The sequence below is a fragment of the Melanotaenia boesemani genome, chromosome 5 (genome assembly GCF_017639745.1).
Source record: "Melanotaenia boesemani isolate fMelBoe1 chromosome 5, fMelBoe1.pri, whole genome shotgun sequence".
NCBI classification, from domain to species: Eukaryota; Metazoa; Chordata; class Actinopteri; order Atheriniformes; family Melanotaeniidae; genus Melanotaenia; species Melanotaenia boesemani.
The window spans coordinates 11,832,058-11,850,603 of NC_055686.1; the positions used below are offsets into that span (position 1 = coordinate 11,832,058).

Below are 18,546 nucleotides of genomic sequence, written 5' to 3' on the forward strand. Positions count from 1 at the left end.
AGATTAACTGCATGTTTACTGCTGCTGGTGATTACTCTGAATTTTATGGAAGGAAGACAGAAAAACAGCAGCAGCTTGTAACTTTGTTTTAAGAGCGTCTTCAGTCAACAACAGCTTGTATACAACAAATGTTCGGCCAGGAAAACTCGGGGAAAAAAAAAGTAAGTAATGAGTGACTAAAGAGGACAACTATAAAGAGGATTGAAGTTCTAGTAGTAAAATGATGAATCTGAAAACATGAAAGACTGAATATGAGATAAAGTTAGATGAGAGAAAAGAATGTAAGAAAACAGGGCTGGAAAAAGAACAAACCCTGAAATAAATAAAATAAACATCCTGTCATACCATTCTTGGTGTTGTTGTTGGCAGCATGCAGCGGCTCGGGAGAGGGGGAGGATGAGGACGAGTGTTTCAGGGCATCCTCCACTCTCTCTCTTCTCTTCGACTCAAACTCCAGCGCCTCCTGCAGCTTCCTCTTTGCCTTCTTCTCCTTCTTCAGACGCTTCTGGATGGAGGCTGGATGTAGGGGATGAGGAATGGGACTAAAGTTTGACTTTGGAAACTTCTTGAACACGTTTGATCCCGTAGGATCGTTGTGAAAGTTTGTATGGATGTCTTCATTTCCCCTCCCCTCACCTCGGCTCTGAAGCTCAGAGTTGAGTTGTCGTTCCAGACTCTCTCGCATCTCTCTTTCTCTGTAGAGCTCCATCTTCAGCTCCCTCTTTTCTGCCTGGATCTGTTTGTCCTGCGCCCGGGCGTTCTCCACAGCCACCTTCAACAGGCCCTGAATAAAGAAAAATAAATAAATAAATATCTATTACCTTTTTGTCAAAAAGAAAGTGAAAGAAGTAAATGCAGCATTCAGTTTTTAACCACAAACTGTTTAATATGATAATATGTAAATAATATTGGCAGTACATTGCGGTTGCATAAAAAATATATTTTTTTCTAAAGTACATCATTTTATTTTTCTTCCGACTTAAATAAAATGGAGTAAAATAAAGCTCTGATTTTTATCAGTGACATATTTATAAGATCTATTTTTTGTACTTGTTTAGTTTGCTAAATTATGCTGTTTAACACTATAATTTTACAGCATGTTTCAATAAAATGGCTTCTATGGTGTGTGAAAAAAAAATGTTGTCCAACTTTATTTTTTTTATTTTTAGTCCTTTTACTTTTACTGTTTCTTAACTTCGTTTTTGTTTGCTTTATAATTTTGAAGCATATGTGCTGTAAATTAAGTTCATACAGAGAGGTGAAAAGGGTTTGTGTCATGATTAGTTTCAATTAACAGCTCATCCAAACCCCGTAAGAAAAGATCCATAAACCAAAAATCAACAGAATGATATGACAACTGTTAATGGGCATTTAATAGAAATAACATAATAAAACAGTGGAGATAATTCTTGTTCACAGGAACATGTTTATTTTGATAATCACATATTTCTATGTATTTTCTGGTACTGAAACAGAATATCTTGGAAAATGTTTTCCAGGCTGACAACTCCAATTTATATGTGGACTGGAAAACAGGGGTTTTGGGCTAGCGATGTTGGGTTATGTTCATGTCCTCTTGGTTTAGTGCCACAATTATAAACAGCTTTCCAATTTGTTTACATGGCAATAGCAAACATAAGATAACGCTAGTGCTAACAATGCTAACAGGACTTAGGAGCAGCAGCATCAGATCATACTCTGTTACATAAAATAAACCTCCAACAATACAGAACCCAAAGCCAAAATCTCCAGTTTTAGACCAGATCCAGTCAGAGCATGAGTGAGCGGGACAACTTTTAGAGAATGGAGAGGTTTTTCCTGATAAATGGCAGAGGCATTTTTGTGTCTGGGACATCCCAGTGGCATTTCACTGAGCTACATTCAAGGACAGGGCAGGAAACATTTACAAGAATACCTAAACTAAAAGCACAGTAACTAACAAGAAAAAAAAAGAAACTACGTCACTGTTTGCTGATTTGTCTAATGTTGCCCACAGCGCCACCTACCTACTGACATAGTGTAATTAACCCACTCCAAACCATATGATGACAATACGCTCTAACCACAAAACTTCATTTCTAGTTTTTTTTAAATCTCTTTGTAGCTAGATGGCATAAAGACGTGTTGGTACCTGTATGTTGGTGAGCAGGGTCTCCACGGACGACAGGCCGTCAGCAAATAGGAACGGAGCAGGAAATCCAGGCGGCAGAGTCTGACCCAGCGAAGACTCTTCTGTGAGGAGAATTTAACAGAAGAAACTATCTTAATTTCCCTTTCCTTATCCAGTCTTTCTGAGTCATTTTAATGGTTTATAATTACAGAAACCTGTCCTGAGATGAACCCTTTGATGGTTTGGGTTTATGATAAAGAAAAAAAAATAATCTTAGTTTATGCTCCATGATAAAATCAAACTACAGGAGGAGAGTTCGGTCAGGTGCAGATGTCATTGATAAAACATCAAATAGAAATAAATAATTGAACAAAATATGACACAACAGAAAATGCAGCAATCAAACAAAAAAATTAACTAAATGGAACAAAGTTGCAGCAGCATCTCAGAAGAGACAAAATAAAAAGAATACGTACAACAAATCACAACAACAGAATGGTGTGTTTTTAAACTTTAAGATTCAAACTTTCTTTGTCATTTTTCTGTTTATTACTTGCATAAAAAACTAAATACTGTGTCCCCAGCTTGTGTAGTTACAAACAAAATGGTGGTATAATAATAAAATTAAATGAAAAACTATTAGAAATAACAATAACAAATTAAAGAATGAGTTGTTGGTTGTGTTTTACATCCAGCAGGTTAGCTCCAAGGTCATTTTCCCTTGTGGAGGAGTTAACGTTTACACTGACTGTGTCAAACAGACTCTCCTCAATGTTTGTGTACAACTTCAAAAACATGTATATTGTGTGTGTGTTAAGCATTTTTTTTATTTCAGGAAAAAAAATGATTGATGGATATATATTTTAGGAATAGAAGGGTTTTTATGGTTTGTAGTGAGTCAACTTTCTGAATGTTGGTGTTTACCAAGTCATAAAAAGCAGCGATGCAGCATTAGAGAAATCAATTACACCAAACACACACACACACACACAGAGGTTGTTAGTATTCAGACAATCATGTGGGGTACTAATTGGCAAGGATTAAAGACATCCTTGATTTGTGTGTGTGTGTGTCTGTTCATTGTGAGTGCGTCACAGTGTCTGCTCAGCCCTTAATGCCTAACACACCAACAACTGGGTTAACTCTGCTGTGAAATTAACGCTGATTAAGATGCACTCTAACACACATACTCCATCCCCTATCTGCCACTTCATCCATACATCCCTCGACTCCACCTTTCCACTCTTTCATATCTTTCTTCATCACTTTTTCTCCACTTAAGTTCTTGTCCTTCTCACAACTTCATCTTTCTGAGTTTTTTCTTTCATTCTCGCTTTCTCCCTCTTTGCTGGTTTCTTTAAGTTTGACTTTTTTTTTTAAATAATCCTTTGCTTCCTTTCTGTCTCTACTTTTCCATAATTTATTTCCCTTTTCTGTCTTTAATCCTGGATTTCTTGGGGGGGGGGGGGGGGGGGGGGGGGGGGGTTGGGAGCCACTTGGAGGCTTTGCCCACAAGGACACACCGTTTATACTGATGACAGTTTTCCTTACATACAACCCTATTTCCACAGTTACATTTATTATTAAATATTGGTTACTGTAGATTTAACTCCTTTTCCTTATACAGCTTGAATGAGAAATATTCTCCTAACTTTCTGCACTTTGTCTTCCCTTTATTATTATTTTTTCTTTCCACCCAGCTGTAATTAATCACTACTTTCTCATTTTGCATTCATCTTTTCATTCATTCATTTCATTCAAGGAAAGGGAAAGGAGGAGTTGATAGTGAAAACTGAAATGGGTAGTGAAATTTAACTGCTCTACTTTTATTGAAAGCTAAATAAAAATAATAAAAAAAGAACAAGGCCTCCTAAAGACCAAGTAGCCAGACACTTTCTGGGTTTGTGCCTCAAATTTGGGTCAGTTTGTAGCATTGTTTGCATTCAGGTAAGGTCATATCCACTTAATTAGATTTGTGTTTTGAGGCACAGGAAAATCATTTGGGTTGTTTTTGTTCTAATTGTTCAAATGGTGAAACTGAGAAGAGTTATGTTAGAAAAAAGGCAGAGTGAGCCAAGGCTGTCACTAAAAGAGGTTGAGAAAAGTAGCTTGTGTACGTTTTGTTGGGATCAAAAGGAGCTGAGTCGAAGCATGTTTGGATTAGTCACTTCATTAAAAGTTTGTAAATCACTTTACTTAAGTTGGTAAGAGTCCTTATATGTTACCTTCTTTTATTTTGTTGGTAAATTAAAGCACCCGGGGCAATAAAAGCCGTAGCTGTTTGGTCATTTTAATCATCAAAATCAGCAAGAAGCTGTCAATAACCAGTTTCAACATCCTAATCTTTTCACTTTTTTTTTTTTTTTAACTTTAGCATTGACACTATTTAAAAACACCAAAATGCATACTTAGAAAAGGAGAAACAATGGATGGTCATACAGGGTCTTAATCCCAACTGCTTTCATCCAGCCACACAAGAGGAAGTTATAGATGTTGAAGCTTTTCCATGATTTCATCTGCTACACGAGAGATCACAAACTCCCAAACATCTAGAGCCAGTGCACTGCATGTTTTAGATGTTTCCCTGCTGCAACACACCTGGTTCAAATTTAGGGGTTTTCCAACAGCTTGTTGTCAAATTCTGCACCAGCCTGTTCATAACCACTTAATTTGAATCAGGTGAGCTGCAGCAGGGAAACTTCTAAAACAGGCAGGACACGGGCCCAAGAGGTTCGGAGTTAGTGATCCCTGTGCTACACTGTGTGGAAGCTTGCCTGAAGCAGCAGATAGTTTCAGATATCAGGAAAATTAACAGATGGGTATTTCTTCAATTCAAATATGAAATCTTAAATCGAGGAGATCACTATAATGTTCATTCTCAAAAGAGACATAAAAGAGGCAGCACAGTAGATGGTGTTGGTCTGTGTGGCCATTAAATATGTCACAATGGCTTCTTCTTTGTTCCTTTGTGAGTTTCATATCAGCTATACTGCTCAGCACTGCCCCCGCGGTCTCCAGTGGTATAACTCTGCTCTGTCAAGGTACGAATCTGCAAAGGCCGAGACTAGTCATCTTCAAAAATCACTTAAAATGCCCATCCCTACTATCAACCCCGTCTGTAGAGACTGAGGTTATTATTGTTGCCATTTCTCTCCAGAACTACAGGGGATTCCAATATGTGATGGGCCTCCGAATAAAAACCCTTCACTGAAAAAAACAACGGCTATCATAATATCAAGTGAAGCTATCACTACTACGACCCATGTCTCCATCCTGACTGGCTCATGCTTCTACTTTACCTTTTCCCAACTTGGGTTGACCCCATCACATTTATGAAGAGCTCATATGGCCTAATGCCACCACACCAGCCACTGATATCACATTAAGAAGGCTGTCTTTGGCACAAATTTATTCTCTCTTTTTGTTTTTTTACTTCTGCCCTTATTGATTATAAAGGAAATGTTGCCTCTGCTGCTCCTGCTGATGTCTGCAGTGAACTTCAGGAGTGTGAACGGTGAAAGGTGGAGGAGGAGTGAAAGATTAGATGAAGAGAATGAGTTATAAGATGGAAAATTCAGAAGGGGGGAAAGAGGGTGAAGGAGGGAGGAGAGGCCCTTCATGCTTTTAGTGTGCAACCTCTTGACCCCTTTTAGCCATACCTCCTTCCCTTATCCTCCTTACTTCCCCCTCCCTCCCTACTCTATCCATCCATCTATATCTCCATATTCTTTCTCTATCTCTCCCTCCCTCATTCCTCTGATTGATGGCTCAGACAGCTGATCAATGGCAGAACACATCCTGATGCTTCTGTTTCTCTGTTTGAGCATTTGTGTCTCTGTATACATTTATAGGTGTGTGTGTGTGAGTGTGTGTGTGTTGCAGATGAGGAAAGCCCTCCTAAGTGTGGACAATTTGTCAGTTGTCAAAAGAAAATGGCCGATGGTTTAGATTAAGGTGGATAATGGAATATTCCCACTTGTATATGTCTGAGTGTGCATGTGTGGTCCAACCTTTGTCCTTTGTTATTTTCTTTATGGGTGCAGCAGAGTTGGTCAGTGCAACATCAGCATCAACTGACACCAGTCCTGTTGAAGGAAAACAGCATGAACACACTGCGTGGGTATACATGTAGGTAGGTATTAAACTGTGAAAGTGTACGGACATTTGAGCTCAGGGTTGGTGTATGCAGATGCATTTGTTGGTGTGTGTATATGCACTGCACACACTGTATTGTAAACAGTGTTTTCAGTGTATGAATATGTTTGGAGTAGTTCTCACTGTTTGTCAAATAATAGATCAGCTATTTGGTGTAGAAAATTTAGTTGAAAACTCAAATCAATAAGTTAAAATGTCAAAGACATCCAACTCATTTTTCTAAAAGAATTTAAAGCGAAAAACAATTAAATATTTTTGTTTCAGAAATGACTAATTGACAGTTGTTTCATTTGGTTGCTTGAACCAATCAGTTATTACAATAGTAAGACATTAAAGGAGAAGTGTGTAGGATGCAGTCACACCTAGAGGCGTAAATTGGAAATTACAACCAACCGAATGCCTCCAACTTCCAAACCAAAAATTGGTGGGAAACGATAGTGGCTGCAGTAAAAATCCCACCCAGGATTTGGTTTGTTCCTTTGGGCTACTGTGAAAACATGGCATGTGTTGCATTTATAATGCGTATACCCAGTCTTTCAGGCGAGCTGGAGGCCGAGCTGCTGGGCTGCGACTGCAGAGGGGTGTTGGGTTCATCAACAGACGGAGACAGAGAAGGACTGTCACACACTCTCTCCTGAGGAGACGGAGGAAGGCGAGAGGATTGTCAGGCTAGCAAGACGGCGTCATATGAAAGAAACAACTTTTTATTTTTTTGTCCTTAGGTTTTAAAATATAAAAAATGTTCAAATATTCAAGCCCATATTTGTCATCCCATATTGTCGCACATTCATAAGTAATTTTTAAACATTGTCTCCAAAGGTTTTCTCCATCATGATAGTTTTCAGAACAACTTTAGATGTGAATAACTTTACCTAAATCAACACCTGATCAACTGTTCCACCTCCTTGATCAGGGCATCAAACTGGACCATTGACATCTTAAAATACACTTGAAACTGTAAACTAATTCTACAGGAATTGTATCAGAAAGAACAAGAAACAAAAGTAGTTTCTCACATCAAACCTTTTATTGTACCAGGAGGCAAAATAATAACTGTAATGGATTTTGTAAAGGCTGGTGTGGCTAACAGTCCAACACTCAACAGCATTTATAGTAATAATTAATTACAGTAATTAATTAATTACAGGAATAGTTCAAATAAGTAAATTATTCGCAAGTCAATTAATCTACAATGAGTTCTGCTTTTATAAACCCCGAACATTGTTAAATTTAAAATACTGCTCAAATGTGGTGTGGCAGTACCTGCTAGCCCATAGCTTTTTAAAGTCTGACACAGTGCATTAAGCCTCCCTCAGATACCTTTACACTCACTCCGTTTCTCTGATTAGTTTTGCTAAATTCCTTGATACATATGGGACCTGCACAATTAATGACCCAATATATATTCATATTACTGTTACATTCCAAGTCTAAATAAATGCAGAAATTGTCATTCCTTTCTAAGTTTTTTTAGATAAAATATATATATATTTATATATATATATATATATATATATATATATATATATATAAATATATTATCATCTTTGTTCACTGAGCCTCTCTTTAAATTGAAATATACTTCACTGTAAAGCAGTTTGGTCAATGTTCTGCTTTAAAATGTCTTCTCTGAATTAACTTGACCTTATCCTGTATTTCTACTAAATTAATGAACCTGATTAGGCACTTTTTAATCATCAGGTCTTTATATCCCAATCCAGACAGCTTTTAAATATTTATTGTTTTATTAATGATCCTCAGTGTCATTAATAACAACTTTCTAAATATCTTCTAAAGCCAATTTTAATGCTAATAAAAAGCCTAAATTTCTTCATTTAAGAACCGCATAATGAAACTTCTTTACAGGAGTTCCTCATGGACCATGCTGGGGTCCTTTGTGTTTGTGTGTGTTACCTTGATGACAGGTGCGCGGTGTGCATGAGTGTGTATCTGCTGAGCTGCGGCCGCCATGTTGGCAATGGTGCTGAGGTGGTTCATCTGGGACATTGCCATGGCAACAGATGCAGGCGGCAGCCCCATGGGCAGCAGAGGGTGGGGCATCATCATGAACGGCAAGTCCAACCCTGAGGTGGAAGGAGGAGAACAGGAACGCCGATTAGCAACGAGGCGGAGACCAGCAGTATGACGCTGATGCTAGATGCTCATCATTTTAAACTGGGACCAGGTGGAGAAGCTCTTTGTAATGACACACTCAGTCTAGTCAACCAGTTCAAGCTGGAACCACTAAACACATCGGACAGCGCTTGGCACAAGAATGTCGTACAACACAGGCTGCACCATTGTTGCCGTTACACCGATTAACTCCTGTTATCAGTTTAGCCAAGAACAGGTTTACATCTGGTGGAAGATGCTTTTCAATCCTTATGATGGATCTTTAGCTACTGAAGTGATGAAACATTTGATGTACTTGTTCACACTGTTGAATCTCTTCTGATTTGAAACCATCACATATGTTACATTTAAGGTATAAACTAGACTAGAAAGCCTTGATGTCAGTGTACTTGTCCCTTCAGTTTGCTGGATCTCAATAATAATATTAAAAACTTCATAAGGGAGAAAAAAAAAGGATGAAAGAAGAAAAATATGGATGTAGAAGTTAAATCAGTGATGAGCCCAAACAAAAAGGAAGATCAATCTGAACTACCTGACTTCATTATGACATAAAAATATAACAGCAGAGGCCCAGAACAAATGAGAAGCAGAAATCGTTGATCAAGGAGGTGATGCAAATGGTGACAAACAACTCCCAACTTTTAAAACATGCTGTTCGCATCAAATTAAAAAGTATTTCTTTCTAAAACTTGTCAGCTTCAGCATGCTGAGAAGAAACAACTTACACCCAACTCTAGCTGGTATGGAGTGCTCTAATACTGCAGCAGCTACATGGACAAATTATGACTTACTGAAACTAACCAAAACTAATTTTAGAGCTTCTGTAAGGTACATTATTACAGAAATTGTCAAAAGTAGTTTTCATATTTTAATTTCCCTATGTACATTGTTTTCTGAAGAATGGGGTGTAGTACATCATTTTGTAGCAGTAATGGTTTGTTGTTCTCTGAGTTGCTTTACATCTAGTGTGATCTAGTGTTTTAAGCATGTGTTGGACTCTTGGAAGAAAAGCCCAGTTGGGCTAAAAGAAATCCAAATGAAACAAGTTAAATTAAATCCTCTGTTCTTTACCTCTAGTCCACAGCTTTTCTACTTCTCCCACTTTTTTTTAACTAAATCTATGATTGGTTTTGATCTCTCTCCTTACTTTTTTGGTCATTTCTTTCCTTTTGTTTCATTTTATCCTCTTTTTTCCTCTCTCTTTTTCCCCATTTTGCCCTATTTTCCTCCCCCTTTTCCTCCCTTCTCCACACGCACTGATGCACACCAGTTACAACACAACTCACTGCACTCGTGAGGATGTTCCTTTGCTTTTGTCTCATTCTTTAACCCCAAACCTCCTAAAAGTCTAACCTCAGACCTCTGACCTCAGTGTCCTTCTCACCCCCAAAACAGCCCCATGAGAAGAGAAGACACTTTAGCCGTCTCACACATACAAACACACACACAACGGCTCTCACTCCAATGAAACAATAACACTGATTGCTGTTGTCGTGACGACTGAAGGGATAGAATAATCAATGTGAGTGTTTGTCACTTCCTGCTGCCCAGTGTGAGTGTGCAAATACATTACTTCTGCAGTAAGAAAAAGAGCGAGTATCTGTTTGTTTGCGTGTCCGTATGTGTGCCGCCGTGTGTGTGGTGTTGATGAATTGAGTCATTTAGTAGAGTGTGTGCTGATTAATCCAGACAGAGTGTTAATACAGGAGATGGGGACAGATTAAATGGCGTACATTAACAAATATTGCCATCCTTTAAGCACACAGTGTGAAAGTGTGTGTGTGTGTCTGTGTGTGTGTGTGGACCCTTTCCCTTTTTCCATGTAAACTGAGTGTGTCATCTGTTTGAAGATGTGTGTGTGTGTCTATAAATGGTTGTGCGCTCTCACTGTTAGCCAGTAGCTGCTGCTGCTGCTGCTGGAGTTGCTGCTGATTGACAGCTCCTAAGGCAGGCCCCCTCCCAGGACCTCCTGCTGTGCCACCTCCTCCTCCAGCTCCTCCTCCCACTGTTGGTGCTCCTCCTCCTCCTGGTCCTCCGCTGTGGGCTCCAGCAGCGGGGCTGGTCAGACGCTCCTTATCCCAGGAACACTCACTCCCTCCTGGGAAGAGATGCAGACATTTATATTCCATCAGTGATAACCATTAAAACTGGGACTAGCCAATGTCACAACGTGCGACTTTCCAGGCTCGGCCTTCCTTATGCATCGTCGCACATGAAAATTCAACAGCAGATTTAATTTTTTTAAAACAATGGCTCCTTAATTCAGAGGGGAAGACAAAGGCAGCCTGTTAATGTGTGGCCTGTGACATAATGTATAATAATGTACTTAGACAGTGACATATTGCCTTTTACTGCTATGTGAGATCTGCTACTGTAGGTTATAAATTGCCCTTTAATAACACATTTTAACCCTCACGCTTTTACAAAGTACCTTACACTGGTGGAAGAGCTGGCATCCAAGTAGCTCATCTGCCATTAGTAAAGACTCTTTGATCTATGTCTTTATCAAGCACACATGTAGGGTAAAAAGATTGTAAGACAACCTGCGCAGACACCTTACCTACCAACTCTGAGCTAATCTCTTGTGTGTCTTCTAAACAGTATGTTTTATCTTCTAATTACACTTTTTATGTTGTGATTTTGGTTTTGAAAGACCAAAAATGACTGAAGAATGTTCCTCAAAGCTCCCTTAAAATAAGAGTATCGTAATAAGAATATTAATTGAAAATGTGACAAAGCTGTTGAGCCTACTAAGAGTAGCACTATGTAACTTTCTGACCTTTAAAAATGTGTTTCTGTACCGTTTTGATGGCAGTGGCATTTATAATATACGTTCCTGGATCAGTTATTACCCAGCAGCATCCCGAGGCTGAAAAACTGCGCTTCGTAACTTTTTGTCAAGGCTCTTAGACACAAAACCAAAGTAAAAAAACGAAAAAGAAAAACAGTAGTGATGTAAGACTCATTGCTGGGTTTTCTTATGTTGCCATCATCTAGCCAAAAAGACAACAACAAAAAAAGACCTCGAACACACTGCAAAGAAGATGTCCATTTCCAGACAGAATATACTCTGCATACCTGTGCAAGAGGACATATCTCCAGAGCAGCATAATAAAACAGAGGACAGAACATCAAACTGTTGTTTGCTCAACCAGACATTGTTAGTGAAGGAGTGCTACTGGCGGTTTGTTGGTTGAGGTAGAAAATCAGACAGGGCAGACATGAAACTGAGGAGAAACCACATTAATTGCGCAAAACCACTGACGGATCTGACCGTGCAGATGATGGGTTACTTAAGATAAGGGAAACAAACGTTTGCTGGCATTCCAGATGTTCCAGAAGGCTGCTTGTTGGTCTGTTGGATTAGACCCTTAACAGCTATTAAAACATTAGAGTTTGTCCATTATTGGTCTGATTAATCTGATGGAAATAAAAAACACTCTCATCTTATATATATTTCTCTTTCAAGCAACTTAAGATCTACTTTGAAGTTTCAGTCAATAACCGATGTAAAGAGCACCAGAACAGGACTGCAGTCATGCACCAAATATTTTCTGGTAACAGAAACACTGCTGTGAAAAAGTCTTGAGCAACCCTCTTGTTTTTCTATGTTTTTCTTCCAAGTAGACAGGCTTTCTAGTCATCTTTTGAAGTGGTCTTAAGCAATAGTTATTCCAGCTTTCAAGTCTTTCAAAGTTTGTCTTTGGGCATTGGCTTCTTTTTTATTTCTTTACAGTCCAGTCCTTGTGCCTGACTATTTTCAGAGAAATGACTTTTGTGTTTATTAAGCTACTTAACATGGACCTCTAATCGTTCACACATCAAAAGCTACCTAACTGAAGGGATAAACCAGTGTTGTTTCCACACATTACAGAAAACTCAGTAAGGGGATTCCCTAAAGAGCTATTGGCTGAAAACTTGGCATATTGTGGCATCGTGTTCCTATATTACAGTCATTCAGCAGACGCTTTTATCCAAAGCGACTTACAATGGTTAGGCAGTAGCATTAAAGGTCTTGCCTAAGGACCCAATTGAAAAGTCTTAATATTCATCCCCTGGGGGAATCAAACTCTGGTCTACCACATGGGAGACTGATGCTCTGCCAATTGAGCCAACCAGCTGCTAAAAATAAAGAGAAAAAACCAAACTATGTATGTAGGTGAAAAGTGTCTGAAAACCATGACCTGAGAGATGCATCTGAACCTTCAGCTAGTTCATCTACTGTTCACTGAAGCCTCGTCACAAATGGTCTCCATGAAGGATGGCTGTAAAGAAGTCATTATTAAGGAAGGGAAACTGGAAGAAAAGTCTAAATCGGTAACTTATCTGAGGGCCTCTGTGGGCTAAACTTGGGGTTATCTGCCAGACGCATGTTCCAAAATATTCCAAAGCACTTCAGTGTCAGCAGCAATACGTTTATTCTTTCCATAAACAGTACAAAAAAAAATCCAATTAACGAATAAAACAATATTCTAACTGAGACAGACTTACTGCAAATTATGCCATACACGGTGAACAGAAAATATGACCCCCACCGAGCTCATCCATTCATTCTAAACACCGGTGAGTTGGTACCTTACAAACTTTGTGACACACTCGCCCACAGCAACACACCCACCACCCAGATGCCGATGCTGCGTGTCACCTGTGTCACCACATAAATATTCAGAACATACTACTGTGTCTCCTACAATGCCTAATGAAACAAGACCTGGACTGAAAATTAACGGTTAAATCTTTTCTGGCCAGAACCTGAACCTCAGGACATCTGGACAGAGAACAGAAGAACAAGCAGCCAACATCTAAAGAAGATTAGCAATAATAATTATTCATAATGCTGGCTACTTTGACCATGCAACTCCACTCTTTTTTTAGGACAAACATATTAAAAGTAACAGAACCGTCTCATTTTCACACCTCAACATTCATGTGTAAAATAACAAACTCATCCCTGACAGCAGGTTAAAACTTTTTGTCTAACTTCTACGGAGTAACTAACCTGAACTATAACTTCAGGGGAGAGATGAACTTCAAACATACAAGACAAGAACAGTGAGAACCATTAGTGTCTGTCTGTGGCATCAAAGTTGTGGAATGGATTACTTCATTTAATTAATTTGTTTTCAGTTGTGTATATGCGAACACCTTTATGGATATGCGGATATATCTTTAGGTTTTGTAAAGATGGGTTTTGAGGTTTTGTAAATATGACAGTAAATGCAAATTGTAAATAGTCCTGGGTGAAAACTGGAAGCAGGTTTACTGACTGATTCTGGTGAAGAGATGGGACTAAATAAACTTCAGCTTCTTCCTGCTCCTTTTCAGCATGTTAACAGTAATGACTATTCTAATGTTTTATTTCTACATGTTCAAATATATATAAAAAAGAGTTTTGGAAAGCCCTTTGAGAAGTCTGGAGAACCATTCTTGATGACTACTTCAACAAATTACAAAAAAAACTTCTCTAATAGGGTTAAAACAGAGTTGAATAATAAGGGTGAGCATACAAATAATGAATTGAAAGCTTATTTGAATTGAACTGTTTTTACTTTAAATACAGTTTCAATTATGTTTGCACATTTCAGTAAATCACTGCACTGTTTTCCAGGGAGTACATACAGAGACGAAGACCTACTGGAACCATGCGTCCAGTCAGTTTTGTGATGGATCAGTGAAAGACATGTAGCTTTACCAAACATTTCTTTAAAACAGCATCACTGTGGGTCCGGCAGCATTCATCCAGCACAGTTTAGGGAGAAAGCCTGAGGGTACATCTGTCTACTGCATTAACCTCTGCTTCCTCATTTTTCTCCACTTTAAGGTCAGTTTGTGTTACTATTTTTCTTTTTTTTTAACATTAGCCTCAGTCTTTGCCATTTTTCAAACTCTCAAGAGAGAAAAGAGATGTTATTTCCTGTAATTCATCACATGATCTAAACAACATATGGTGTGGCAGCAAGCTCCATGAGGAAACCTGTAACGCCCATCATAATTAATAAGGTACTTTCCTCATTACTCTTAAAACTTCTTTATGAGACGAATTACAGCTGAAAATTCCTGTATGGGTCACAGAATTTGGTGTTACACCACAGGTGCTTGAAACGTGTTTGACATCAATGACAAGACAATGACAACAGCATGGTTCATTTCTCACTTCAGATATGGTCGGAAAAGAATATGATGTGTTGTTAAGGAGGATGTGGACAACTGAAATCTGATTGGCTCAGTAAGTCACAGCTCAGTAGCATGACTCAAACCTGATTGGTTCAATTTTTATTAACAAAAGCAAGAAGAAATGGCAATATGGATAAACCAATGCAGTAAAATAAAAAACAGAGGGGTAAAAAACTAATGACATAATTTTAAAAAAGAATGAAAGAAATAAAGAAAATTATTATATTATTTGGCTTTAATAATTGTTTTATTTTCACATTTGTTTTATATTTTATTTGTCTAAACTTTTTAATGTATTGCTTTATCTATTTCCTCATTTGTTTTTATTATTTACTTATTAATAATGGTGCTTAAAGCATTCCATACACTGGTCCCTTAATAAAGATTAAAGAAAAAAAGAGTACATTATCTAAAACTTTTGTTTTTGGAACACAGCTGATCAGCTTAAAAAATGTAAAACAAAACAAAACACAACAAAACATTTCTTTTAAATGGATCAAAGCAATCTGTTCATTACATTAATAAGTAATCATAAATGAGTGAATAATTATTAAAAGCATTTCATTGTGTGAGCCAAAGCAACCTGATTACCAACGATGACTACTCTAAAACATTTCTGTTTGATTAAATTGTGTTTAATGGCCTTTATCTCTTCACACCTTCATTCCTGCTCTCGTTCTCTCCTCCTCTGTGGAACGCTGCCTCTCTCGCCCTCCACACTTCTCTTCCTGCTCCCATGTTCCCTCTCTCATCCATCTTCATCTCCCTCCATTAGTTTGAATTAGCAACCGTCTCTCTCTATTATTGCCTACTGAATTCCCTGCGCTCGGTGTGTGTCTGTGTGTGTGTGTGGATGACAGCTGGGCCTCATCCCCTCTGCCATTTACACCGGGGAAGAAAAGAAGAATAAACAGATGGGCAGATGTTCTCTCTCTTTCTTCATCTCTCCTCTCATTTTTTTGTCTTGGCCTTGTCCTCTTTTTTTTTTCTCCCCTCTTCTGTCACTTCTTTTGTGGCTTCTTTACATCTCTTCAGTCATTTAGATCTTCTTACAAACTCATTACACCTGAATTTTATTCGAGTTAAGTTACTGAAACTTTTAATCTATTTTTCATTTAAAGGATGAGTTTTCATTTTTCTTAGTTTGGAGCTGAAGCTCTCATTCTTCTTCTTCATCCTGTTTGGTCTTAATAAATCATCTTTTTACATGTCTTATTCTAAGTGACTGAAATTCTTCTACTTCTAAAGAAGTTTTCACTGTACAAAATTCAGTTATTTGCTCTACTTGCTGCAGCTGAAAACAATCACTGATGAGGTTTCATATGAACTCTGGAAGGTATCAACTTCATTTTCCTCCTGCAGCCTCACGACTTCAGTTACTTTGAAGCACATTCACACAGACTGGTTTCTGTTCCCCATCACAGCATTAAGGCCAATTTAAATTAACAGCGTGAAGACTGAAAAAGCTGTTTCATTTTATTATTGTAAAACTAAATGTTTTGGTCACTCTGATCCCTCCACCTTCTGCATCCTTACAAACATCTGTCTCTGGTTATATGTCACTAACAACCTCAGTTTAACTCAGACAGCATGGCTACAAACACTCTACTGCATACCTAGCTGATTAAAAAAAAAAGAAAAGAAAACTCATTATCCTCTTACTTATATACTTTACTCCAGGTTTCCAGAAACACTTCTTTAAATGTATCAATTATTTCCCAGATTTTTGTCTTTATTCATCCATTTGTTCCCTAAAATAAAAAGTATGTCAGTGGTTCTTTAATGTTTTACATTGTGTACCATCTCAGAAGATATCCGGCTCTTAAAGTACCACCTTCATGACTTGACATTATAATATATATTAGTAAAGACCAACCCTTTTCCATCAGGCACACTCCAAACAGAGGCAGGTTAGTCTTAAGTTAAGTCACACAACTTAAAGGTAACCCCTCAGCAAAGTCCTTATAACTCTTAGAGGTCTGATCCTATTTTGATTGCTTGAATCCTTTTTTATATTTAGCTTTTAGGTACCACATATAAATGGAGAAAAATGTTTACCACAGCCATGTTTGGTATCCTGTTTTTTTTCAGCCTGTCACATTTATGATGTGATAATTATATTTTTCCACTTTAACAGACTTTATTAACATAATAAGCCCAGAAATTCACAAAAAAATCCCACCTCAAGTTTTCTGTGGTCGATCAATAACAACTGAGATTTTCAGAACTGCATGTTGTGAAGTGAAGCTGACAGCAGAGCTCCAGGTGACCTCATTTTTATTGTTTTTTTTGTTGTTACCAAGCTTTGTAAATGTCATGGCAGCGTTATCAGGATAATGTCTCTGGCCTCTCACACATCCACAGTACAGTAAGTACAAACATTACGTCCTGTGATTTGACTCTGCATCTATCCTTCTGTGAGCCAGATGTCATCGCAAATGGGATTTAAAAAAATCTGAATTTGTAAATTGGTTGATATCGGAAAATTCTTGAGCGTACCACTGGAGGGAGCGTGAGCATGACCAGTGGGATGTGTACCACAGTTTGAGACCTTTTAGTGTTAATAGTGAGACTAACTCCTGGTAGTTATTAAAAACAAACTGTGTTTTAGATAAATGGTCCATTGTTAGCATTATACAACCACACATGCTGACTCCTACAGTCAGACTTGGATGATCAATCTGGCCCACGGCAGATAGGCTGGCTGGTCACTTTGGGCTAAAACTCAAGTTGTGACTGTGGGTTTGCAGCCAACTTCATGTTGGAATTAATAACTTGAGTGATGGGTTTATTGCTCCATAAGAAGTACTTTTACTGTACGATATAGATGTGAGAAGTGCCATCGTTCCCCCTCACCCCTGTTATATATGGATCTCTTTATCATAATGTAAGAAATCTGCAGGAAATATTCCAATCAAATGATCAATGCTTTCTTTTACTTTTGAGTTGCATCTCCTTACTTTTGGATTTATTGACTTGAATTGTAAATGGACCTTGGGTTTCCTAAAAGGCGCTCTAAATGAAACATATTATTATTACTATCATCCTGTTTAGCAAGGGAGTTTAAATATAACGATTAGCAATGAGCTAAAACCATCAAATTTAACACAGTACGTTCCTCTTGTCCCTTTAGTTTAATAATTTTTACTTTGCACAAGCTTTATTAAAGTAATACCACATAAATAAGTCACCTTAAAACTCCATGTTTCTGACTTGTTTTGATGGCCCACTGATATTTATTATCTACATTCCTGGAGCCGTCGTCGCCCTGCTGCACCCTGAGGCTAAGGCTTCTCAGTTTTTTTTTTTTTTTTCCAACCCAGAGCATCACATGACAGCTGTATCTTTCTTGAGGGCATCGCGTCACATGGCAGCAACTGGATATCAACACACTGGCTTGTTTAAATGTGCACCACGGCTGATTCAGCAAAGAAATCCAAGAGGCAATTATCACAGGAAACGGGGAAAAGGGAGAAAGTCACAGAAGAAGAGATAAAATTGGACTGACTGACTTACTAAGTGCAGAGAGCTCAGAGAAGAGACAGGATGCTGAATTAGCTGTCGTTAGGAGAAACTTAAGTACAGAAAAGTTCTGTAGTGGGGCTTTAACAAACATGGATATCAGTACAACTTTTACCCCAATAAACTGTAAGTAAGAGCTGATAATATAAAGTTGTTTTTGATTTCAGAGCATTGTGTGAGTTTAGTCCACGCACGCAGCGTTACTCAGACTTCTGGACAGACTTCATAGATTAATCCTTGTTTGAGGCGTTTAGTGTCAGATTGCTTCGGTGTCACTGGGTATAGTTCGGTAGTTAAACTCATCTCACTGGTCTTCTCTACCCTGTGCAGGTAACCCACCACACTTTTATCCTTAAACCGAAGTCAAGCTGACAGAATCTCTCCCTGAGCACACACACCTCTACAACCTCTTGATCTTGCTGTGTCACTTTCTCTTTTATTTGCTCTTCTTT

At 38.2% G+C, this 18,546-nt stretch overlaps 1 protein-coding gene across 1 annotated transcript in view; it reads right to left on the minus strand.

The window, feature by feature from the left end:
* The window catches only part of dachb (dachshund b), a 114,014-nt gene that overhangs the window by 12,253 nt on the left and 83,215 nt on the right, over positions 1-18,546 (minus strand). Inside the window, exons 4-10 of the mRNA XM_041986458.1 lie at positions 10,287-10,496; positions 8,180-8,349; positions 6,794-6,899; positions 6,121-6,195; positions 2,132-2,232; positions 637-784; positions 346-516 (exon numbers count right to left, since the gene is read on the minus strand). Coding sequence (XP_041842392.1) covers positions 346-516; positions 637-784; positions 2,132-2,232; positions 6,121-6,195; positions 6,794-6,899; positions 8,180-8,349; positions 10,287-10,496 — 981 coding nt within the window. The remainder of the gene's footprint in view (positions 1-345; positions 517-636; positions 785-2,131; positions 2,233-6,120; positions 6,196-6,793; positions 6,900-8,179; positions 8,350-10,286; positions 10,497-18,546) is intronic.